Below are 25571 nucleotides of genomic sequence, written 5' to 3' on the forward strand. Positions count from 1 at the left end.
ATGTGTATGTACAATTCTAGTTACACCCTATGGCTGGGAGGGTGATTTTATTAAAGACCAGAAGATTGAGAGACAGATGTTTTAAGAGGCCTTGCCCTTAGTAGTTTGGGATAATTAATGCTGACTGCTGCATTGGTTATATTATCAATGCTGCTGGGTTGTTATCTCCAGCATCATCCCAGCAGCCAGGAGCCAGTATCACTGTGGGGCAGAGGGGCTGGTGCCACCAGCACCTGCAGGGAAATTGCTCCTGAGCTCTTCTGTAGGTGTAGGGTGGGGAGCAGTGCTGTGTCATCACGTTGGCATCACCACTGCTAGGTCTCTTTATAGTCAAGTTCCTTAAAGCAGAATTTCTCAAACTTAGGTTTGAACTCCAAAGGGATGCAAAGGCTTCAAAGGAAGTCACAAAGTCACTCACCAGTAAACAGCTTTCTATTTGTAATTGCTGTTTGGGGCTCTCTTCCTCCTAGTTTGAAGAGGTAGCATTTACTTCAGTAACTCTTCTTTTCCTGAAGGAACTTGATGCCATCTCAGCTGAGGAATGTAGGATGCGTCACCACAATAAATGAGTGAAAAAGGGAGTCAAGCTTGCATAAATTTTGAGAAGCAGTGCTTTAGCAAATTTTATTTTCTGGGGTTAAGTTTTGGAAATATTGCCCAAAATAGATCTGTGAACTTCACCTGAAGAAACAGAGACAGTCTCTCTCTGGAGACAGACTGTCCCCAGTGGATTTCTCAGTAGACCCCATCTGGGGAAGGCAGAACTGTCTGCAAAATGCCTCATTTGTTTTAGTGATCAGGAACAAATAATCAGTGAAGGAAGCTCTAGGTCTTCTTCTGTCCTTCCAGCTGGTGTGCTATATAGTGATGGGTAGATCATGCTAGAAAATGTAATGTTAGTTCTAAGGATTTTAGATCAAAAGATAAACAGCACCAGTGTTTTCAGCTATAGGAGAAGATGGTGCACAGAAGAAAACTGTTCTGAGAATTTGACTTGTGTGCTGACCATAGGTGTGTGCTCCTTGGCTGTCCTGAGTGTAAAGTATACAATGTTATTTTTTTTTTTTGTAACTGTTGGAATGAGGAGTGTTGATGGAGGTTTTATGCGGCTCTGGCGGGTCTGTAGCTCTGATCCCCTGTGCAGGGGCAGAAGGGAGGGAGTGCTGTGTTCCCCTGGAGCAGGTGCCCGTGTGCACAGGGAATAAATAACCAGGCTCAGGGCTCAGCAGCAGGAACGGGTGTGTCCCGGGCCTCTCGCGTGGGAAGCTCCTGCGGGGGATTTTCATAATCCTGCTGGGGAGAGGATGGGTATGGGATGTTCTGGCCGTGGCCTGCAGGAGAGCAGAGGAGTGGGTGGGGATCTCCCAGGGCTCCACCGCCACCTTTAGCTGGCTTTAGGAGGTATAAGCATGTATGGTAAATTCTGCTGCTGCTCCACAGCCTGCTTTCTGCTTTTCTAGCTTCGTCTCCATGGGCTATTCCATACTTTATCCCATTTCACAGCCTGAACTTTCCTCCCTACTTACAAGATTATGTGGGGCAGATATGTGAGAAGAAGGGGAATCTTGACACTGCTCCACCTTTTTATCTCTGTAACTCCATGTGTATCTGTCTGCTCTCACAGGGGCCAGGCCTTCTGCCTTCCAAAACCCTGCTTGGAAATGGCTGATTCGAGCAGGGAGCAATTTTAGGGCTCCTTGTGAAATAAATGCCTCCTGTGTGCTCCCCTGGCACTGGGATTTCCTCTCTGATTTATCCTGCTCAGGTCTGCTAATGTCCCTTGACTAAAGGGGGCATGTGTGATGGTGTGAAGGTCATTTTCTATATGCAGTATACCTTTCTGCAGTCATGGTGGGAGGCTAGGACATCTGAAGCAGCGTATCCTGCTGGGAAAAGGAAGAAGAAAAGGATAGTCTGGTTCTTCTTTTCACTGCGTCTTGTGGTGGGATGAAGGTTTTGACAGCCTAATTCAGCATTTAGAGAAAGAACCAAGCAGAAAGATTCCCCCTCACCCACTCCTTGCAGCCCAGCTGTGACAAACTGACAGATAATTAACAAATCAAGACCTCCTATTAGCCTTGTCCCTGGTGCATTAAAGCAGATCCTATGTTGCATGTGTCCTTTGGCAAATGCCTGTGCTTTCTGGCTGCACAGTGAGGCAGGTACATCCCTGCAGAGAGGCAGAGGGGCCTCCAAGGTGTCAGTGCACAAATATTTCCAGGAATAGAAGTTGTCTCTAAAAGGAAGCTGAAAGGAAGTAGGTGGGAGAGCTGCACCATGGAAGCCCCTCTCATGGTGCAGTGTGTCTGTGGAGTGTCTTCTGGGAATACTGCACTGAAAGGGATGTGTGGAATTGTTACTGAATCCCTCCTGCTTTTACAGAAAATGACATGGCTTGAAGCAGCAATTGACAGAGCAGGTTTTTGGCTGGGACTAACCAAGCCTGTAAATAGGACATGCCAGAAGTGTGGTTTGTGGTAGAAACAGACCTAATGTTGAGATGTTAATATTGCATTGTGAGCAGTGAACTGGTGCCTGTTCCTCTCTGTCCTCGACCTGCTGGAGCTGTGGGGAAGCCCCAGATAAGCTGCCTCTCTTCACTTCAGCTCCTCTTTGGGAGAAGAGTGCTGGGGAGTGTCACTACCCCTCTAGTTCAAGATGTTAAATAGACACAGCCATTGGTTCAGCTTAGCACATGTTAAAGGAGAGGGAGATACCTAATTGCATCAAAGCCACTCTTAAGTTCATGTATGTGGAGCCCATCAAGCTGAAAGCATCCAGACAGCATCTGCTGTTATCAAATCACTCTTGAGTCGAGCTAATTAAAATAGAGCTTCATTTTTTCTGAACCATTGTTTGGCAGGAATTTGAAACAGGTCTAACCCAATTTCTGTGTGTTTATGAGCCTTTATTATATCAAAAGTACTTTTCTGTAAATGTACAGGGCAGTGTTAAATGAATTGATCCGCACTGTATCACTGTAGATGCACTATGGGCTTCCTAATGATTTCTCTTTTAGCTTTTTCCAGATATACCCCAGAAAAGCTTTGTCCCTTATCGTGTCATCTTCCTCTTCTCTTTTCCTTTCTATCTCACTCTCAAGAAAGTAAATGTCCTTGTATTTCTTTCTTTCATATCCTCCTCCTCCACCCTATTGGGATTTTTGTATTATTAAAACATTTACACATTTGCTGCCACATGCAAATGCAGAATAATAATCCAGGACTCTTTATACTCCAGACAAGAGCAGGAGGTCTCTCACCATTGATTTTCACCCCGTTCTCATCCCTGCTGGTTACAGGGGATGGAGAGGAGGGGAATCTAAATGTTGCTGTGTTGGATCTGTTTTATACAAGATTTTTTTTTCTGCAATTTTTTATGTTGAACATTTTCTATTTCAGCGTTTAAGTTCTGGGTATCATATTCTTCTTTGTAATTTGCTACGTACCAAGCACAAAAGTTAAAGAGATGTAGAAATTTCTCCCTAAAGACAAGTTGCACTCTGGGGCATGTGAAAGCTAATTCATGAATATTCTCTGCAGAAGGGGAATAGCACAGATATGGCCAGTCTGTTTCAGAACATTTGCTGGGGTGGCAGCCCAGGGAAACTGTCAAGAAGTCAAGAAATAACTATTTTTCTGGTACCAAGTACAGCCCAAGTTGTTCATATGATATTCTTGAGTCTTAAATTTATTTCTGAGCAGTGGATTCATGTTACAAAGAAAGAAGTTAAGGATTAACATGAAATAAAAATCCTGACAGTGATCTCTCATGAAATATCCCTGCAAAGGTGATAAGGACTTTGGACTTTTAAAAATAGATGGAAAAGTACAGAATAGAATTAATTTTTCTGTATAATTCAAGGAAATTTGCTTCTTTTAACTCAGTTAATTCACCTTGGAATTGCATTTTAGTGCATTTTATTTTGCATTTAATGCAGTCTATTCTGGATGTGTATATTCAACTCCTGTACAGCTTGAGAGCAGAAGTGGGTACTGGGGGCAAGTGCAGTGTTCTGCCATAAGCAAACCCGGGGAAGGCTCTATTAGATGTTCCCAAAATGGTGAAATTATTGTCTCTTGTTTTGTGCATTTTGAGAGCTTGTTACTCAGAAGTTTGTTCTTCTGTTCATTGACAGTGGCTCTCTCCTGATTCCTCTTTTAATAAATGTAAGTGAATTTAATGCTGGCAAGAAAGCAGCAGAGTCACAGTGTTCAGAGGGCACAGCAGGGACATTGTGCTGGGTGCTTTTTCTGTAAATCCTGTAACCAGACCTAATCTGAGGGCCCTGCTGCTGGGGGCTGGACTCATCTATTTATTGAGTTCTCATCTCTTGGAGCCCAGCACGGTGTGCTGTGGGTGCTTCTCTTTTAGCACCCTCTCACCAGTGTGGTCCCTTTCCCACCAAGGGCCAGGGGCCATGGCTTTGAGAGAAGAGTTTCTGGTGAAGCACAGCTGTGCCGGGAAATGCAGATATCCTTAGGTGCAGAAACAATGCAAACAACAGCAGCATTTCTGCTCCCATCGTGGGGAGTGCAGAATGAGTGTGTCAGATCAAAGAACACCCTCACAGGCTTTCCAGCATTTCCTGCATGTGCAGTTGTTGCTGTAGCTTCTCCTGCAGAAAGAAGTTTGCTGTTCTAGCAAGAAACACTCTGTGTTTTACAACACCACCAACAGAGTCCAGCGTTTGGTCTAAGGCTCCAAAAGCCCAGGAAATGCATCTCTGGGGTTCCTCGTCAATTTGGGACCTAATGAAATATAGAAAATACTCAGTAAAAGCACCCTTATTACTTTAAATGTTTAAATGTGGAGTTTTTAGCCATCAGGTTAATGTTTTTGTATCTTTTTTTGATTCGATTGTGAGCACTTTTCCAGGTATCTCTGCCACTTGAGCACTAATTGGATTTCCACAGATAAACGGTGCTAGCTGCAGCCCTTACATCACTGTGTTTTTACTTCATCATCATTTTATTTGTTTTTACTGTAAAGGTTAATAAATCTTGGTGTGTTTAGAGTATGAAACAAGGCAGGCAGCGTGAAGGGGTGAAGTTTTATTTGCTGCTTTCTGCAGTCCGGGGTGGGAGGAGGAGCAGCTGCCCTTTGTGCTGGTTCTAATGGGCTGCTGGGTGTGTTAGTCACCCAGGGAGTGATCCATAATCCTTAAGATAAAAAGCGTTGATCTCTCCACTAGTTCTCAGACAGAGCTCTAAGGCATTTGAATCGGGTTACCATTGATTTAAGGTGGGGAGAAGACTGTGTAGTGTGGGTCTGCTTAAAAAGGGATATGCGGGGTTTATTTAGATTACTTAATTTTTTAAGGAATATTGGAAGCCTTTCAGTGCAAGTGTGCCAGAGTTCCCTGTGGGTTCTCAAGGAAGGTAATATAGTACTTGCCAGTATTTTAGGGAAGAGCTTACTGAATGGCAGATTTTAGTCAAAATTTAGGCTGTAAATAAATTTCTGTAGGAATCTGTCAAGATCCCAGATGTTTGCTGTCTCATTCATTTGCTCAGGAAAGTGTATTTTTTATCTTTTCCATGGTTTCCTGGGAAGGTGAGCTTGGCTTCCTACCACAGCAGAGGTTTTCCAGCCACGAAGGCAGTGTAGAAGCCCTTTTTGGCCCTGGAGGGATTGAAACTAGTGCATTTCAAATGCCAAATTTTGGATGTTGTGGCTTGATGGAAATCGATTGACGGACCTGTACTTGAGCCAAAGCAGCATTAAAGACTGAATGTACTTTTTTTCTGTTACAAAGATATAAAAATGCTTTGTAGCTCTTTTGGATCAGGTGCAGACTCCTGAGAAAACTGCATTACAGCCTCGGGTTTCCAGTCCTTGCAGTCTTCAGCAGCAAGTGGCCGTTCTTCCCTTGGTGTTAATTCCCTGCTGTGGACCCAGATTTCAGAGAGATTGTTGATGCTTTCTGCAGCATTTGTCAAGGAAATGGCTGCTTTCTTTTTTTTTCCTGAAGTGAGTAATTGTTTATTAATTTTTCAGCACATAAAGAGCATAATTATAATAGTCCCTGACATATGCTGGCTGTGCCAAGGTTTAAGAAAAATAAAAGCCAGTAGAAGTGTTTTGAACTGTCTGATTTTTCAGGCCTTCCTGCTTTGGACCCAAATTTCTGTGTAGGAATTTGGACAAGCACAGAAGGCATCAGTTTAATTCTCTGTAGAATTAATTCTCTTTGATGTTTTAACTCAGTTTGGGATGGTGGGATCTTACTCAGGTGTTTAGAGAAAGAGGAGTAGGTAATCAGTTCGCTGGATTTTTTGGCACACGCAGTTTTTTGGTGCAGACAGTGCTGCATAGGTTGAGCAGCATCCTGGATTTGTCCTGGCACTTCTAGGCTTTGTTTCTTTAAGCAGGGAATGTAACATCCGTGAACAATGCTAGATTGACCCCCGGGGAAAATGAAGTGGGCCCATTGTTTGTGGAATATTTATGGTCTGGACAGCTACCATGGAAATGTTCCTCATGTTTGCCATTTTACTGTGTTTCACCCCTGTTGTAGAGGAAGCAACATAAGAATTGACAAGGAAGCTGAGCTGCTTTTGAGGCTGGTGGTGGAGGCTGCTAGATTTGCAGGAGGAATTGTGTGGTGTGAGCTCTGTTCTGCTGAGAAGTGGACAAAGACAAGGGACGCAGCTGCTTCTGAATCTATAAAATTATTCCACTTGCAGTCCCCACAGACGGGGCAGCTCTGGCCAATCAGGCTTCTTGCCCCTTACTTCGTTTTTCCCTTAATGGGGCAATTAACAGCAGGAACAAAGTGCACGGTCTGCTCAGTCTTTATTATTATTTGTGTTGTAATAAATGTCGAGGAGCTAGTTGCAGACCAGCACCAGGAATTGTGCAAATGCAGAGGAAAAAGACCATTCTTGTCCCAAAGAGCTCTAAGTAAAAAAATAAATGTACAAAAAGGTCTTCCAGTGTTTTAAGTCCTTCTCCTTTTGCTGTTTCTTCCCAACTGCTGTGGTTTGCATGATTTATTGTGCACCTGTCGCAATTTCCAGCTTCTTTAATGTTTTCAACATGAAGCCTTTTGTTTGTTAGATTCTGGTGATCCAGATAGCTTCCTCCAGTATCTCCTATATTTATTCTCATTCAGATCTTCCTTGACCTAACCTCACCTCAGCCCCCTGACTTCGGCCCTAATTGTTTGGGGCTTTATTGCTGAAAGGAAAGCATTAATTCTCTAATCTACATTCCCTGTTTTTTAAAAATTCTGTGAAATGGGCTTTTTGAAATAGGAGGTTTGAGGAATAGTAGCTTGATGCTTTTTCTTGTTATTTGAGTCTTTTCAGTCTAAAACATCTTCAAAGCTTCCTCTCCAAATGGGATCATCTTGGACTGAATCTAAACCTTTGTGTTACTTTGTCCAGTCCCTTGACTGTGGAATTAGAAGGATCTGAGTAAGTGTGAACAGTGCTCCTGTTCTGGTGCATCTCTGCTCGATTCAGCCTTCTGGAGTCTCCCTTCAATAGTGGTTTTAAGTACTCAATTGTTAGGTGTGACACAGACTTCTATCCTCACATCATTCTCCAGCTCCCTAACATGTGAATGAACACCCTGCAGTCCTTGTCTGCCCTGCAGTTAGAAGAATGAAAATGTAATAAATTATAGTTTCATTGGTTTTTACATTCTACACTTGTGAAGGGAGCAGGGCAAAAGGGATTTCTCTGAAAGCTGCAGTACTGGCAGCAGGGATAGAGAGAGGAAGGTGGCACTTGGAGGTGCTGCCATCCGCTCTCCTTGAACCTGCGTGCTGGACTTTTTTCAGTTGTGGAGCCCGGGACTGGTCCTGGTTCTGCTGTAGTGAGCACCTTGGACTCCGGGTTGCCACATTCCTGTGGAGTGACTGAGCTCAAACAGCATTAATTTTACAGCACACCCAGTGATCCCTAAGCTTCCTCCTGTGAGAAGGGAGAAGCGAGTTGTGGAAATTGGGAACTGTCATGGAAAGTTCTAAAAAGCTGCTTCTCTTTCCTAAGCTTTGGCCTTCTGTCTGGCATCTCTGTGGAGTTTGGTGACCTTGTCATGACTGTCCCAGAGGGGAGAACTCCCTCACCTACTGCGGGAGGCTCAGCTCTGCACTTAGTCCCTGTTTTACCCCAGCCTGCAGTTAGTCCCTGTTTTATCATGGGCAGGACTCAGCTCTGCAGTTAGTCCCTGTTTTACCCCAGCCTGCAGTTAGTCCCTGTTTTACCCCAGCTCTGCAGTTAGTCCCTGTTTTACCCCAGCCTGCAGTTAGTCCCTGTTTTACCCCAGCTCTGCACTTAGTCCCTGTTTTACCCCAGCCTGCAGTTAGTCCCTGTTTTACCCCAGCTCTGCAGTTAGTCCCTGCCTTACCCCAGCCTGCAGTTAGTCCCTGTTTTATCATGGGCAGGACTCAGCTCTGCAGTTAGTCCCTGTTTTACCCCAGCCTGCAGTTAGTCCCTGCCTACCCCAGCCTGCAGTTAGTCCCTGTTTTACCCCAGCCTGCAGTTAGTCCCTGTTTTACCCCAGCCTGCAGTTAGTCCCTGCCTACCCCAGCCTGCAGTTAGTCCCTGTTTTGCCCTGGGGATCCCAGCGTTGTTGCTGTTCTCTGCAAACACAAATCACTGCAGGCCGTGTCCCCCCACCCCACCCTGCTCATCTCGCTGCAATTCCTTCTTTGGTGCTTCTGGGCGTTACAGGGAGCTTGCAACTTCAGATCAGGCACAAGTACAAAAACGACATTTTCAAAGTTTATTCTCCCTCCGAAAGTGAGATGATTTCTCTTCAATAAAAAGTTAAAATGTTTGAACTCCAGAAAAAAGGTTCATGCTCCTCACTGGTTAATATTATTATAGCTGCATTATCGGTTTAATACATTTAGTTTGCTCTTCTGCTCGTATTTCTTATAAGATGTTTTTCCAGCATTTATCACTTCCCTGTAACAGTTTTTATTGTGTTAAGCCTGATGTTATGAAGTCTCATTTGTAGGTGTACTTCTGAACTCAAAAAATACATATCTAGCACATTTTCTCTGCAAATAAAAATAGTTATTTCACGTTTCTTTAAATTTACTGGTAAAAGTTTCTGATTCTTCTTAGGTTTATGCATAAGTTTAGCTTGACTATTATTCCTCTTAAAAAGACGGGTTTTGTCAAGATGTCCACGGTGTTCTCCATTGAATTATAAAAAACTGAAGATGACAGATATTTCACTTTGAAAGGTGACTGCTACACAGATGAAGTTGCTACTTTTCATAAGGGTTTTTACTCCATATATCAATGTGTTTTAAGAGAGACTTGGGTCAATAATACTATGCTTTAGAATTCCCTAAATACATATTTACACAATAGACCTTAAAATATATTAGCCTATCATGGCAGCTCCTGTACACTTCTATCTGGGATATTTTATGTCCTTAACATATGACACAATAAAACTTTATTTTATGTAGCATTTTTTTCATACAAATTGTATCCTGAAATGCACTGTGGGGTTAAATGAAACTTTCACAAGGTTAAAATTCAAAAAAAGCCGAAGGGTGCAAGAAAACGAAGGTCTTTGCATGGGATGGATGTATGTAATTGAAGAAAGGGAATGTGAGTGGGGGCTGCAGCGAGCCGGGGCGCGGTGGGAGCTGCGGGGTTGTGTGGGGAGAGCTCGCTCCAGTCAGTGCAACAGAGGGCTTGGAGAAGGACTCAGGGGGGTCCCTTCTTTGTATGGGAGCAGCAGAAGGGCTGAGGGCAGCGGGCACCAGCGGAGCTGGGAGCGAGGGAGGGAGGGAGGGATGGATGGATGATGGATGGAGGGATGGATGATGGATGGATGGGTGGATGGATGGATGGATGGATGGATGATGGATGGATGATGGAGGGATGGATGGATGGAGGGATGGATGGATGGATGGATGGATGGATGGATGGATGGAGGGATGGATGGATGAGGGATGGATGGATGGATGGATGGATGGATGGATGGATGGATGGATGGAGGGATGGATGATGGAGGGATGGATGGAGGGATGGAGGGATGATGGATGGATGGATGATGGATGGAGGGATGGATGATGGATGGAGGGATGGAGGGATGGATGGATGGATGGAGGGATGGATGATGGAGGGATGGATGGAGGGATGGAGGGATGGATGGAGGGATGGATGGATGGATGGATGATGGATGGAGGGATGGAGGGATGGATGGATGGATGGATGGATGATGGATGGATGGATGGAGGGATGGATGGAGGGATGGAGGGATGGATGGAGGGATGGAGGCATGGATGGAGGGATGGATGGAGGGATGGAGGGATGGATGATGGATGGATGATGGAGGGATGGATGGAGGGATGGATGGAGGGATGGAGGGATGGATGGATGGATGGATGGATGGATGGATGGATGGATGGATGGAGGGATGATGGATGGAGGGATGGATGGATGGATGGATGGATGGATGGATGGATGGATGGAGGGATGATGGATGGAGGGATGGATGGATGGATGGATGGAGGGATGGATGGATGGATGGATGGATGGATGGATGGATGGATGGAGGGATGATGGATGGAGGGATGGATGGATGGATGGATGGAGGGATGGATGGATGGATGGATGGATGGATGGATGGATGGATGGATGGATGGATGGATGGAGGGATGATGGATGGAGGGATGGATGGATGGAGGGATGGATGGAGGGATGGAGGGATGGATGGATGATGGATGGAGGGATGGAGGGATGGATGGATGGATGGAGGGATGGATGGATGGATGGAGGGATGGATGGATGGATGGATGATGGATGGAGGGATGGAGGGATGGATGGATGGAGGGATGGATGGAGGGATGGATGATGGAGGGATGGATGGATGGAGGGATGGATGGGGCACAGCACTGCGCTCACTGTTCCAGCCTGGCCCCGGCACGCCGCAGGCACAACACTCTGACAGCTCACATGCGCTTCTTTCTGCCTTGCAGAAATTTTTTTTTTTTTTTCAATTTTTTTTTTTGGTCACCCTATTCATGTAAATTAAGTAAGGCTTTTTTGTATGTGATAATTATAGATAAATGTATTTAAAGTAGATCTGGATTTTGTAGTCCTCAGGAAAAAGAGGAAGAGCAATTTTTCCCCCCGTCCCTGTCATGTGTTCGTTTTAATGAGCAATTTTTAAAAATTGAAAATAAAAGAGGAAAATGAATAGGTGTTGAACCAGCCTGTGATATGTAAATGCCAACTAGTAATTACCTAAAACCTCAATTTTCTTTCTGTTTCATCTTGCAAAACATTTCATTTCCACTGAGTGAAAACACTTAATTTGGGGCTCTGACGGCGGGAGCGGGGCGGCGGCTGCGCCGCCAGGGGGCGCGCGGGGTCCGCCGTGAGGGAGCCGCGGGGCCGGGGCGCTTCGCCCTCACGGGGCGGCTGCAGAGAGCTCCGGGCACGGCAGGGAGAGAGCTCCGGGCCCGGCAGGGAGAGAGCTCCGGGCCCGGCAGGGAGAGAGAGAGCTCCGGGCACGGCAGGGAGAGAGAGCTCCGGGCCCGGCAGGGAGAGAGAGCTCCGGGCACGGCAGGGAGAGAGAGCTCCGGGCACGGCAGGGAGAGAGAGAGCTCCGGGCACGGCAGGGAGAGAGAGAGCTCCGGGCACGGCAGGGAGAGAGCTCCGGGCACGGCAGGGAGAGAGAGAGCTCCGGGCACGGCAGGGAGAGAGCTCCGGGCACGGCAGGGAGAGAGAGAGCTCCGGGCACGGCAGGGAGAGAGCTCCGGGCACGGCAGGGAGAGAGAGAGCTCCGGGCACGGCAGGGAGAGAGCTCCGGGCCCGGCTAGAGGAGAGAGAGCTCCGGGCACGGCTAGGGGAGAGAGAGCTCCGGCCGCGGCAGAGAGACAGAGAACTCCGGGCCCACGGAGCCCAGCCTGGCACCAGCACTGCCCTGAGCAGGGAGTGCCGCGGCCGGGCTTTCCCTGACCGCGTTCAGGCACCATGACTCCACCGCAGCCTCTTCCAATGTCCAATCACCCTGTGAAAAAATTCTTCCCGGTGTCCAGTCTTCTCCCCAGATGCAGCTTAAGATGTGCCCTTATGTCCTGTCTCTTGTTTTCTGGGAGAAGAGCCCGCATCCCACCTGGCTAAAACCTCCTGACAGAGTTGCAGAGAGCAGAAGGGTTCCCCCTGAACCTCGTTTTCTTCAGGCTGAGCGGGACCCATGACAGGGAGACAGAAGGGACCAGGTTCCTCACCCTTCGTGTGGTGGGTGCCTCTGAGTTAGTGTCACAGTCCAAGTTTCGAGAACCTAGGATTTCCCGTTTTAGGTCTTGTAATTGTATTTCTTTTTTATTTTGTTATTGTTGTGCTTTCACTTTACTTTCAGTTGGTTATTTCTTTCAGTGGTTTTTTGATGGCCTTTTTGTGTGTGTGTGGCCTTTTTTTTTGTATATGTTTCTTCTGAACTTTGTCAGTTTTTAGGCTATGTCTCAACCAAAGTAATTCCTGGAGTTCTGTATTTCATTTAAATCTCAGTGAAATCACAGAGCGTTCCTCCTTCCCTGACTGACCTGCAGGTGATTCCTGTACAAAGGGTGAATGTTTGCTGTGGCACAGTGTGGCACAGGGCTGGTGCAGGTCCCTGAGCAGATCCAGGGCTATCCTGGAGGAGCAGCAGGGTGGCACAGTGTGGACAGTGTGGCTCAGTGTGGCACAGGGCTGAGTGCAGGTCCCTGAGCAGATCCAGGGCTATCCTGGAGGAGCAGTAGGGTGGCACAGGGTGGCACAGGGCTGGTGCAGGCCCAGGGCTGTCCTGGAGGAGCAGCAGGGTGGCACAGTGTGGACAGTGTGGCTCAGTGTGGCACAGGGCTGGTGCAGGTCTCTGAGCAGCACCAGGGCTGCCCTGCAGGAGCAGCAGGGTGGCACAGGGTGGCACAGGGTGGCTCAGGGGTTTCACAGGGCTGGTGCAGCACCAGGGCTGCCCTGCAGGAGCAGCAGGGTGGCACAGGGTGGCACAGGGTGGCTCAGGGGTTTCACAGGGCTGGTGCAGGCCCAGGGCTGCCCTGCAGGAGCAGCAGGGTGGCACAGGGTGGCACAGGGTGGCACAGGGCTGGTGCAGGTCTCTGAGCAGATCCACGGCTGCCCTGCAGGAGCAGCAGGGTGGCACAGGGTGGCACAGGGTGGCTCAGGGGTTTCACAGGGCTGGTGCAGGCCCAGGGCTGCCCTGCAGGAGCAGCAGGGTGGCACAGGGTGGCACAGGGTGGCTCAGGGGTTTCACAGGGCTGGTGCAGGCCCAGGGCTGCCCTGCAGGAGCAGCAGGGTCCCACACCCAGCACCGTGCCCCAGCCGCGCGGCGGGAGCGCGGTGGGAAGCGGCAGCGCTGCCTCCTTACTGAGATATACGGCTTCATAATTAGCCCCTTGCATTTTTCCCGAGTGCTGGCATCAGCGTTCTATGATGTGTTTCCCTGATTAACAGCTGCTTTGCAACTATTTCCGTGTGCCACCGATAACCATATTTGTCACGTTAGTCCTGGCAGGGCACTGATTTCTTACTAAAACACAGCCTTTCAGTTGCAAGGGGTTTTCTTGTTCACTGTTGTGCCAGGCTTTTAAGTCAGCCCTTGTTAAAATGTAAGCTGGCTTCAGCCTGATGCTTGTTAACAGGATTCTGGGTATCTCCTTTAGAGTAGGAGTGCAGAAACCTTTCACAGACAATTTAATCTTCTGAGCCTTGCAAACATACAGCCGTACACTGAGGGGGTGTTGCTGTGGGCTAATATATTGATCAGTTCCATTTGCCCTATAGCTGTGGCCTTCTGCTCTGGCTGAAATAGGTTGAGTGTTTCTTGATACTGCCATATTATTATTTTTTAATACACTGGAAAAAAATTAATTCCAACTTCTTTTACATACGTCATGTATATTGCCAGTGTTGATTGCTTCCGCACATGTAATGTAAACTGTCTGTGCATAGTTCATGGCCTGGGCCGCCTCTGCCTAATGAAAAGAAGTGTTGCTTTTAAACAGATACAGATCCACTCAGAAAGACAAAATACCATCCCTTGCAACGTATAATTCAAACCCAACCTTTACATCACAGGTCATCTCAAAGTCTCAGTCTATCAACAAATGCTGTTTAGTAATAACCTACAGAGGGTTCCCAGTATTAGGAAATCTGTTCGAGCTCTTACAGGCTGCACTCCCGGTGGCTTTTGAGTCTGTTTCCCACATGGAGCTCTCTGACCAAATCCTGTGTAACTTTTATTGGTGAAGAACTTTTAAGTTTCTGTTAATTTTTTTTGAGTTGATAGAAAATGGGCATTTGCCACGGTATTTTAAATTTCATGGTTTATTTTTTTAATGCAAGCAACTGATATAGTAGCTTAGATTGCTTTATTGGAAACCCTGCAGCTTTGAGCACAATAAGAAATAAGGCTGACTTTAGCTTCCCCATTAACACAAAAGGTAGGGAAATGAGGATTGAAGGACCTTGGCTGCTAAGTTAAAGTCCAAGTGCTGTGCTTTGGCCCAGAATTTTGCCAGCCCTCTGCTCTCCCATAGCATCTGCAATAAAGTTTCTGTCTTTATTTTATATCTTTGACATTAAAACAGAGTATTTGGCCTGAATTTATGTCATTTATCCAGTTGCAAATACAGTCTTTGAATAGTGACATTGATCTTTTAGCTGGAAAATCAAACTGTAGGACAGGACCTGCTGTGGGATTCCACCCATCTCCACCCAGTCAGAAAGATGTCTTTATGGATCCTGTCACTGCAGGAGAGGTGTTGGTGGGAAAGCAAGTCTGTGGGACTGACTGGCTTTTAAAAGCCAAATCCACTCTTTCTTTAATACAAGTGTGTACCTGACACAGTAGATGAAGCCAGTGTGCTCTGCAGTGCGTGCTGGCAATCTGAGAATCAGCGCAGTGATGCAGTGCTCATTATTTGGCAGTGCCCTAATACCATAAAAATTTGGAGAAGTGTTACAAATGCTACAGAAATAGTATGGAACAATGTTAGCAGCTGAGTCAGAGTGCTATTTGCCACATGATTTTTTTGGCTGTACACAGGACTGCAAGTCTTCTCATCTTCCTCCTCCTTTTTCTGCTGTTTAAATTATGGAGTGCAGTTGCTCTTGTTTGTGCAAAGAAAATGATCCATAGAAGGTAGGGAAATTCTTGTGTATGTTTGTTGAAAATATTGGCATTTTGACATGGCCAAAATTGCTTCGTAAGTTGCTCATGTATACAAGATTAATTATAAAAATGAAGACATTTCAGCTCAGCCTATAGGAGTGAATGTTCAGGGATAAATGCAAACACAGTAGGAGAAACGTGGGGTTACCGGAGGGAGGAATACATGTCCAGGATTCTTTCTATGGAGTTTGTTGTTGTTTTTAATTTCATTTTGTTTTAAGATTAAAAAGGCTGTGAATAATGGAGGAAGTAATGCAGGGGAGAGATAAAATAGAAGTTTATTTTGGACTGAAATTTACTACTGAAATGTTTACATTTTTATACGGCAAAAATAAGCTTTAATAAAGGGTTAGAGTCAATGAGATGTTCACATGGTTGTGATTGAAATAGCACAGTGAAAAATACTGCTTATTTCTCATGGGTTTTGTAATACTTAAAAATTGATAATTAAATATAAGAGCTTGCAGAGCTGCAAGTCTGCAGGCCGTTCGTGTCTATCTCACTAAATGTGGGAGGGAGTGTTAAGGAGTATCTGAAGACACAAACAAGTAATTATTGTTAGAAGGAGAGTGGCTTTGATATGTTCACGTGTCTGTCGGGCTGCTCATTTGGGCATCTTTCTTATTCAGCATATTATCTTAAGGTTATTAGTTTGGGCGCTGTATATTTCTGCATCTGGCACAGCAATATCAGCAGAGTTTAAATCTGCGCTTTGCCTGTCACCTGCGTTTCAGCTGCAGACAGATCAAATGCACATAAATGAAGCCAAAGTGTGCTTTATGTGGGGTGTTTTGCTCTGCTGTTTTGTGGTTCAAAATTACTGAATGGAGCTTGAGGAAAAAATGCAGGAAAACAAGAAAATGAAAAGAATTAAAAATACCCCATTCATTTTATCCTCCCAACTTTGAAGTGTGCTGGGACTTTGTCAAATTCCCGTTCAAATAAATATGTCAATTTCATCTCTCTTCCAAATTCATTTATCATGCTTTTTTAAAAGGTGTTTTCTGCCTTACCTGCTGTTTAAATTGGATTCGCTCGCTTATGCTGTTCTTTGCTGTATCCCCCATGTTTTTCTTAAATGAATTAGTAATGACAGCGTACTCCATCATACCCTCTCTACAGCCACTTTAAGGGAAGCCTGGTGATCTAAACCTTTTAACCTATTAAAGATGATTTTCCCCAATTGAATCAGACCCACCACAGGTGTAATAACTAATCATTTAAACTACACCTGCTATTATGTATTTTTAAGCCATTATGCATGTTGGATAGATGATAATTCATGTTTATTGCATTGTCCAATGGATCCGTTTTGCCTACACTAGCCTGATTAATGTATTTAAAGAAATAAGAGATGCAATTTAAAAGAAAAAAAACATTGATGGAATGCACTGAGGAGTACATTGAAAGTGCCATTAAACCCATCAGAACTTTGCTCTCTGACCAGAAATGCATATTCCAAGCCTTTGATTCAAACACAAAGTGAAACTTAGTGATTTCAGGAGTGATGCTGTATTTTCCCTTCCTTTTCTGCTATCAGAGTTTTGGAAACCTTTTTGGAACTGAATTCCAGAAGCTGTATTTTAAGATGAACTCTTAAAGACCTGAATAACATGGGTCTGGCTTATTGGGATGGGTAATTTTAGCTCTAGAGAAAGGAAGTAATCTCTTTCACTAGTTCACATGGACGTGCTGTTAGCACATTATTCCTCATGATGCCACAATCAGAACAGATATTTTTGTATAAAAGTGGAGAGAATCACTGGTGCAGTAACATGTAATAACGTGTGTAACAATACAGGGAAGTATGTGGAAAATGGAACTACTATATAAATAAGAAAATCAAATACCTTTCACTGGCACTAAATGGAAAGGTAAAAATCTAGTGCTGTTGTTGATGCCGTTGATTATTATCCCAGACTTTACCCTTTGCTTGTAATGAGTGCTCTGTTTTAGGTGCTCTGTCACCTTAAAGAAGGATGTAGAAGTCAGTTTGTAGACAAAAGTAATCTGGGCTTTTTCTGGTGTGGAATATAAATATATATATAAATACTTGCCTATCCATTTGTGTCATTCAAAGTGACTTTTTAGATTGTTGTTATGTGATCCAAAACATATGAATTTGCTTCTTCTCTAGTCATGAGAAGCTGAGGTTTATTTATTGCTTTCAATAAATTAGAATGATGACAGAAAAGGCCTTAATGTCTTAGAATCTGCAGGGAGCTTTAAGTCAGATAGAAAGGAAGCATTATTACAATAAGCCAACTGTTACAGTTCTCATGCATTGGCTCAAGGTTGGCTTTAACTGTAGGAGCCAACATGGGTAAGAAGATCACAATATAAAGAACAGAAACACCTAATAATCATAAAAAAGTTTTTTGTACAGATAGAGCTGCTCCCAAAATAATTAAACAAGGAACTTCTAGGTTGAAACACAATAATTGTGCTGTCTGTTTAGAGTTAAACCACAAGCTCTGACATGTGTTGGACCATTTCTGAAAGTTGGTGGCGTCTCTGTGATGGGTGTATTGTCTTACCTTGTAGTACACAATGCCTAATATAAAACAGGGATTTGACCATACCTAACCTGGATCTTTTCTCTCTTCTTTTTCTCCAATTCTCCTACCCTCCCCAGATTGTGACAGCAGTGAAATTTCTACAGAATCCACGGGTCCGCCAAAGTCCTCTTGCAACCAGAAGAGCATTCCTGAAGAAGAAAGGTATGAGCTCCTTAGGCTGTGATCTCAGTGATAATGAGGGACCTGGAATTAGTGTAAAGCATTGCTGTGGGATATTAGATGTTATGGACAAAGTAATTAGTCTGTCTCTAAAGAAGATCTGAGGTTTATAAGAAATATCAGCCTCTTTTCTTCCCAACTGACTTGTGCAATATTTGCACCAGATGTGGAATGGTAGAATACAAAAGACACATGGGAAATTTCTGGGTTAACTGCTATCAGATCTTTTCTGCAATAAGGAACGGTTCAGAGCTTTGGACTGGTCAGTTCAAACCTTACTGACACTGGCTTTAGAATGGCCAATCTCTGGGTGAAAAGGTCAAATGTTTCCAAAGAGAGCCAGAGAGAGGCAAAGAACTTGGTAAAAGTCAACAAGGTCAGGTTAAGGTCAAGCTTGGGGTCAACCTGACTTTCAGGCTGAAATGGTAAACTACTGACTGAGTTTAGCCCTTTCCTATAGCAGGGATAGAAGACAGATCCTGACAAATCCTATATCATCTTAGTGAGGTGCAGCATACTTTGGTCATTGCCTACAGAGAATTTATTTTACTTTCTGACTCATGGTGGAACTATCTTTTGTTCCTATTTCGTTTCTAAAGTTTTTATTCCATAACTTGCAGTGCATTCCAGGTGATGTTTGCTCCATATTTTGCTACAGTCCTGGGACCATATTGCTTACCACAAGATGTAAATAATGACAGTCTTAATTTGAAGATAATTATGTGCATTGTGGAGCACTGTATTGAAATGATACTGAAAATACAGATTCCAAACTTCAGAAGGAAGTGACCCACATATACATTGAAGTCATAAGTACTTCAAGGTACATCAAATTCTGGAGCTGAAAATCTTGAGCTTTGAAAAGTAGGGAAGCTTATGAAATATGTGTTTTTCTGTTTGGAGTTACAAACTGTTTATTGAGATGCCTGAGACCTGAAGTCATGAGATGGAGAGTTCAAGTACATGCACCACTGTGCTCATCTTGAATAGCAGATGACCTAGAAGGGAATAGCAGCCTTGTGCTTTGGCAGTGATGTCATGGCAAGTGGTTCACGGGCACATCGTTTGGAGTGTGATCCTCTCTGCTTGTCCTGGTGCCAGTGAAGAGGACATTCCAGTCTCATAGGTATGGTGCTCACCCTGCCCTGCCATCAGGAAGACATTAAAATTTGGAACTTGTTGGTCGCTGTGTGCCGTGAGTTTTTCCTTGAAATATGTGGACCTACGGGGAGTAATTAATCATAAAAGCTTGGGGATTTCAACTCTATCATCGAAGCAATGAAGCAAGGGAAAGCTGAGCCTAAAAGCTGTGCTGATTACCCAGGGTAACCTGATACAAAATCTATTGTTGCCGAGAGATCCTTAGCCCCCAGTATATCGTGCAATATTATAACTGCCTGATCTTCTTCTGTGCTGACAATGACCAGTTAGTCCTCATTTTCTCTCTCAACACAGCTGGGTTAGAATTTCATTTGCAGAAGGTATTTAGAGCAATTTAGAGACAAATGTCTCTGGTGTTTGCTCTGCACTTCCCCACCGCAGGCTTCACTGAACAGTTTTTCGTATCAGGAGCTCCATCTAATCTGTTTAATTTTAATAAATCCCTGACTGGGAGAAGAGGAAGGGTGGGGAGATGGAGGCACAGAGAAACTGTGGCCGGACTAATACTTCTTATGAATTACTTGGCTAATAATTACTAAAGAGCAGAAATGGTTTGGTAGAACTGTTTGTTTGTTCCTGATTGTTAATTAGCCCTCCTTCCATCTGTGCTAATTGTTTTTTTTTCTAAACGTAACCAAGGGAGGTAGGAAGGAGTAGGGTCCAGCAGTGCTGTGCCCAGCAGTCACTGGCAGGATGTCCATATGGAATGTGGCCTGTGCCCAGTGTTGTGGTACCTGTGTGGTGTGGCAGATAAAGCCAGTCTCGGGTGTCACAGCTGGTTTAGTCCTGAGTGGATGGGGGACTACAGGCTTTGGTGGGCTGTTCCCCTAGTCTCTGATGTACAGTCCCTGTCATCCCAGTGGAATGTTTATCTCCAGCTGAGGCTGTCTGGTAGAGAAGTCCTCACTGCCAGTTGAATAAGGTCCTGCAAGCCTGACTTGGCTTAAGAAATTTTGCTTCTGAGACTCACAGAGGTGGTTCTGCCCAGAATTATGATATTTTCTTCTTTTTCTATAAGCATCTCCTTCGTCAAAAAGGCTGATTGAATTTTATTTCCTTTTAGGATAGGAGCTGGATTTGGGCTTAGTATATTTCAGTGAGATGATAAATGAAAGTTTCTGCAGGATTATCAGCTAGACTGGGTTTGGTGAAACAGTTGCAGAGGCTGAAATCGGGTATTCCTGGTGCAGTTCAGGTGGTGCTGAGCTGCTCTCTGGCACAGGGGGTGATACAGTGTTGATGACAGTTGGGAGAGCGAGGGTGTCCTGGATTTGTAAAAGGGCTTTCAAAAGTCAGATGAGATTTCTCTGTTGTCTTAAGCACTTTTAAACTCCCATATACAGAGGCATTAATGAGAAACATGAAGTTATTAGAATCATTTATCATTTTCTTTGAAGCTTACACTGGCATTTTGTGTAATTTATGACATTTCCTCCTTTTTATCATGAACTTCTTCAGATGAAGGGAAAAACAGCTGTTTCCCCTCAGAGTATCTGAAAGAAAAGAAAGGAAAAAAAGATGCTGTTTGTTTTTTGTCCAACTCGCTGATTTTGCTGATGACATGCCACAGAATCAGCGGCGCCTTGGGAGTAATTAGACAGCATGTGGGGCTTAAACCCTTGTGGAAATGTGTCTGTCATTTAACTGTTGTGCCTCACATGTCCTGCACTGCTCAGCTACCCATCCGGTAACTCATGCGCCTTGTTAATTTGGTGTGCTCTGAATCTCTTCAGTTCTGGCAAGACAGGGAAAGGGGGTGGAAATGCACTATACATGGGAAGCTCTGTTTTCAGGGGGCTGGGTTTTTTGGGGCAGAGGAGAGGAAAACTGCTAAGTTACAGACTTGTTGTGTCATCTTGGATGAAGAGCTGTTTTCTTAGTTGCTTGGTCTCTTCATCTGTAAAAACACCACAGTAATGCCTTTCCAGAGTGGGATTGTGGAAACTGATGAAAGCATATGCGGAGCTCAGAAATAATAGTGATGGAAGAACAGAGGTGCATTAGAGCAAGTTAATGTACAGTTGTTGAATTATGTTGGGAAGATGTCCACTCAAGGTTTTCTGCAGTGCATCAGTGTTCCAGAATTTTTTTCCAGTGTAAAGATGCCAGACTATGGTGATTTCTGAAGAGATGAAAAAATTATTTAATTCCACATGCCCTTCCCAGTCAGAGCTCAAAGGCACTTGATCCCCTGGAACAAATGCTGTCAGCCCCAGAATCTCCAGTCAAAAACTGACTTAATTTTCTTCCTCTTCCTGTTGTCTGCATTCTTAGAAGTTGAACCTGCATTTTCCCCTTTGTCAAAGAAGTGAATCACTTTCAAGACCTGAGGGAAGGGGGCACAGCCCACTGCTGGAGGGCTTAAAGAAAGCAAATTCTTTAGCAGATTTCAATTTAACCCTCTTTTATTACTCTTCTTTTTTTTTATAATTTAAGTCCATTTGATGAGGCAGTTTGCATGTCCTTGAATGGAATCTCGTTACCATGAAAGCTTTTTTAGCATTGATTTCATAACAGTCTTAATTTAATAGTGCCGTCATTACTGAGAAGCTCTGAGAGTGAGGCCCCAGCTTTCCAGGTCACTGACCTTTTAATTACAAACCTTGTTCTGATGGCCAGGTTATCGACTGGACAGCTCCCAGCTCCTGCCCCCAGCATGGATATGAAAATAACTGCCTTTCCTCCCCCACTTCCAGAAAAGGGAGGAAAAGAAAAGTAACCTCTTGTGTTTCCAAAATTAATATTCTCCTTCGGCTTTACTTTGTAATTAATTCTTTAACATGTCTCAGTGAAGCTCAAACAGTTTTTGCAAAGGCTTTTCTTGAGAAGAAAATACAATGCAAGCCAATAGAGTCCAGTGCCAACTCAGCCAGAAAAACAGAGTTAGTGACCTATGGTGTCAGAATACCTGTCCAGGCCAAACTTCTCTGGCTCTGCAAACCTTATGCTCTCCTAGAAGGTACCATGCCTGATAGACAAATGTGGGGTTAGACTATTAGTGTGGACTGCTCAAGGAATGCTAGGTGACTTGTCCTTCTCGTCAAACTTCCTGCCAGGGTATGGGTCTGAGAGAGGGTGAAGAAAAGGAGGAAGGGTTTTATTTCACTGCTGTGCTGCCGTTGGCTTCTCCACAGTGGCTCGTGTGGGCTGTGGTGGATTTGTGCTGAAGAGAGTGTTGGTAGTACAGGGCTGTTTTAGCTGCATCTGAGCAGTGCTTACACCTCGAGCTGAGGCTTTTCCCACTTCCTCCAGCAGTGAGGGGGCTGGAAATGCGTGAGAAGTTGGGTCAACTGTCCCCAGCTGGCCAAGGGAACAGAGCTAATCTGTTCACTGTCTGCAGCACAAATCCAAAACATCGCCCCATACTGCCTACTACAGACACAGCTCAACTGCACATTGAGTGTGTGAGTCAGCCTGGTCCTGTTTTGGACTTGCAGCCCAGGTAACTTGTTCTCTAGCTGCTCACACCAATGCCTGCACAAACCTCATCACTTGCACTTGCAAAGCTACAAGCAAGACCTGAAATTCAGATACTGATAGCAGAAACTTATTGCAAGAACATGTGTAGTGTTTTAAGCTTCCAGTACAAATCAACACACAGTGAGAGAAACTTCACTAGCATGAGTAGAAGCAGGGAGGTGCTTTCTGATTGTTTAAGAAGTTTGCAGCAGGTGTTCAAGTAGCATAAAGTAAATCTGACATCTTGTGTAGATGTGCAGAAATGACTGTAGCAGTTGAATGGCAGTCAGCACATTTCTGCATTTTCACGAAGCTTTTAATGCTTTTCATTTCAGGATTTTAGAGCACATTGTACCCATAGACTATAGAAACTTTGCAGCTAGTTGCATGGAGCATGTTCGATGGTGTTTATAGGGTTATCTATCATTATCACAATCATGCTGAGATCTAGATCTCACTGTGCTTCCCACTAAAAAACTTCCACCTCTGAGGTAGAGGGCAGCAGCTGCTCAACATCACTTTGTGATTTTTAGGAGAGGAAATGAAGAATACTTTAAGTGATTTTGCAGAGGGAGCTTTAGGGATAGAGAATGTAATTACTGAGTAAAAAATTTACTAAGATTCTTGAGGAGCACTATGGGATATTTAATTACTAAAGATGGTTGGGCCTCTGTTGATGACTGTGCAAGACAGCTAATGTGCCTTACAATATTTTGCTAGGTTAAAGGAAAATGTGTCCTACACCTGTCATGCAACCAGGTTGTCCTTTAGGTGCCTCCCATCTAAGCTTTGGCTCTATGCAACCCTGCATAAATGGGGAAATGTGATTGTCTCACAAAGAGCTTGTTAGGGAGCTTAAGAATGAGGAGTGAGAGAATGAAAGCTGTCATTGCTAACAAACTCACACCAGCTCCTATCTAAATCAGTGTTAGTGGTAATCACATTCATTTGTGGCACTCTGCTGTGTTTGCCCAGTGCTGATAATGCTCAACACACAGATTTCCACTCCTGGAGTATCATAATGCAGAAGAATAGATGGGCTCGGGATCCAGAAATTAGTTCCAACTTTTTGTGTTTTGTATTAGTTGTCTTCTTTTTTCTTCCTGAAAATGATTGAGGATCTCTATCCATCTGCTGAGAAGGAGATGTCTTCCTGTCCTGCCACTCTTTCGTATGCAGATCTGTCACCTGCTGCTCAGTGCAGCCTATTCATCATGCTGACTCTTTCCCCCCATCAATTTTACCACTGTTTGTGATGAACTGTATGGATTTTTTTGGATTCTTTGGTGATGAGGAATGTACAGTAGTGCTAAGAAAATGTGGTAAGCTGCTCAGTCTTAGGACATCCTGGGAATCAGATCTGGTGCTTCTTTGGAGTTACAAGGGTTTTGGTAAGAATATAGTTGAAGAAACCCTTCACTGTCATTCCTCAAGATTTGAAAGGAAGTTTGGAAAAACTAGTCAGTTGAGTCCCTGTACACATGGAGAAATCAGTTTATTGCTGTCTCTGACTCTTGTCCCAGTCACTAGTCCTTGTGAGAGGGCAGAAGCCCCTCTGACAGCAGGTTAGACATGACTGCCCATGTGATGCAGTGTACAAAGGAAGCCAATCCTTTATTGGCCTGAAAATTATTGATAAATTGGAACAGACTGGTTTGATGCTTAGGCAGTTGTGCATGCTACAAAATGCTGTTTGTAAGCTTAATTTTAAGAAATAATTGGAATGTCATGGGTTTAATGATGTCTCTCCACTTGGCTATCTGACAGTAACTATGTAATGTAAAAGAGCCGTTAAAAATGGCTTTGCAAAATTAACTCCTATTGCTCATTGAGTGTATTTTGAGTCATATCTGCCTTGTTTACTGACAAAGTAATGTTTCCATTCCTGGTAGTACTGAAAAAACAATGTGATTAGAGCAGGGTGAATTGAAGTCTATCCTATAAGATAATGCTAAAATAGTCAGTTATATTCCAAGGTTGAAACTGTTAGCCTTAGTGATGGGCCAAAAGGACTCAGCCCCAAAATCTGACTTGTAAATTGAATTATTTATTTATGGTTTTGAGTGAAAGTGAATGGCAAGTCTAAGAGTAAGTCACTTCTATAGTTACAATCTAAGAGCAGGCATGGGAGAGCTGAGACATGACTGCTTCCTTGGCTTTGGGTAAATTTCTTGTTTGCAGTTTGCCCATCTGTAAAATGGGGTTAATTACCACTTTTGCCATATTGACTCAGTAAGGTTTATGTTAAGTGTGTTCATAAACTGCTCTGATATGCTTGTTTCAGAGTTCTTGGTGCTGCCATGTGTGATTTTGGAAGGTGCTGCAGTAAAAACCACACTTTCAGAGAGATTAAGAATTTTCTTCCATCAGCTGTATACAGGAGGGGAAAGCCGCAAAATTTAGAATGTCAGAATGTCAAGGCTCAGGCAGATTGCGTGCAATCCTAATCCAGCCCTGCAGCTTTGACCTTTGAAGAAGGATTCACCTTGAGATGGTTGAAGAAATCCATGTACATTTGTATAAAAATATTTCTCTGACAGACGGAATTTGTTTTTCATGGTCGTCCAGCCCAGGGTTTCCCCACAGTCTTCCCAGGGCAAGTAAATGAATTCAGCTTCTGACCTGCTCTGAGCATGAACCTGCTGCTCTAAGTCTAAGGAGACAGCCTTCCCTCTTGAGGCTAAAGCAAGGAGCGTGGTTAGGACAGTTTCTTCTGCTGAAATCCATTTCAGACCTAATGATACTTTCCTGCTAGGAAAGATAAAATAAGTTCCTGTATGAGATAATTCTCTAGGATCTCTTAGACAACATTTCTGTTCTGTTTAAAATTATGTCTCGGGTCCCCGTGAATGTGAAATTTACTTTTCTGTTGCACACTGTTCCCTCTTAATTTTAGTCTGGAGTGCAATCATTCTTTCCTTAACAAAGAGGTTAATTTAGTTTTTGGTTCATTCCTTGCTATTCTTTCTCCTGGAGCCTAGTCCAGGTGACTCCAGTTCCCCAGGAGCAGAGCAGAGAATTCATTCTCATGAAACCTGAGGCACTCTGAAGTAAAAG

The 25571-nt window shown here is 44.2% G+C and overlaps 1 protein-coding gene across 1 annotated transcript in view; it reads left to right on the forward strand.

Annotated features, from left to right (window-relative positions):
* Positions 1-25571, forward strand: part of PEX14 (peroxisomal biogenesis factor 14) — a 69314-nt gene that overhangs the window by 15661 nt on the left and 28082 nt on the right. The window contains exon 3 of the mRNA XM_079326051.1: positions 17792-17876. Within this exon, the coding sequence (XP_079182177.1) occupies positions 17792-17876 (85 nt within the window). The remainder of the gene's footprint in view (positions 1-17791; positions 17877-25571) is intronic.

The sequence above is a fragment of the Erithacus rubecula genome (genome assembly GCF_903797595.1).
Source record: "Erithacus rubecula genome assembly, chromosome: 24".
NCBI classification, from domain to species: Eukaryota; Metazoa; Chordata; class Aves; order Passeriformes; family Muscicapidae; genus Erithacus; species Erithacus rubecula.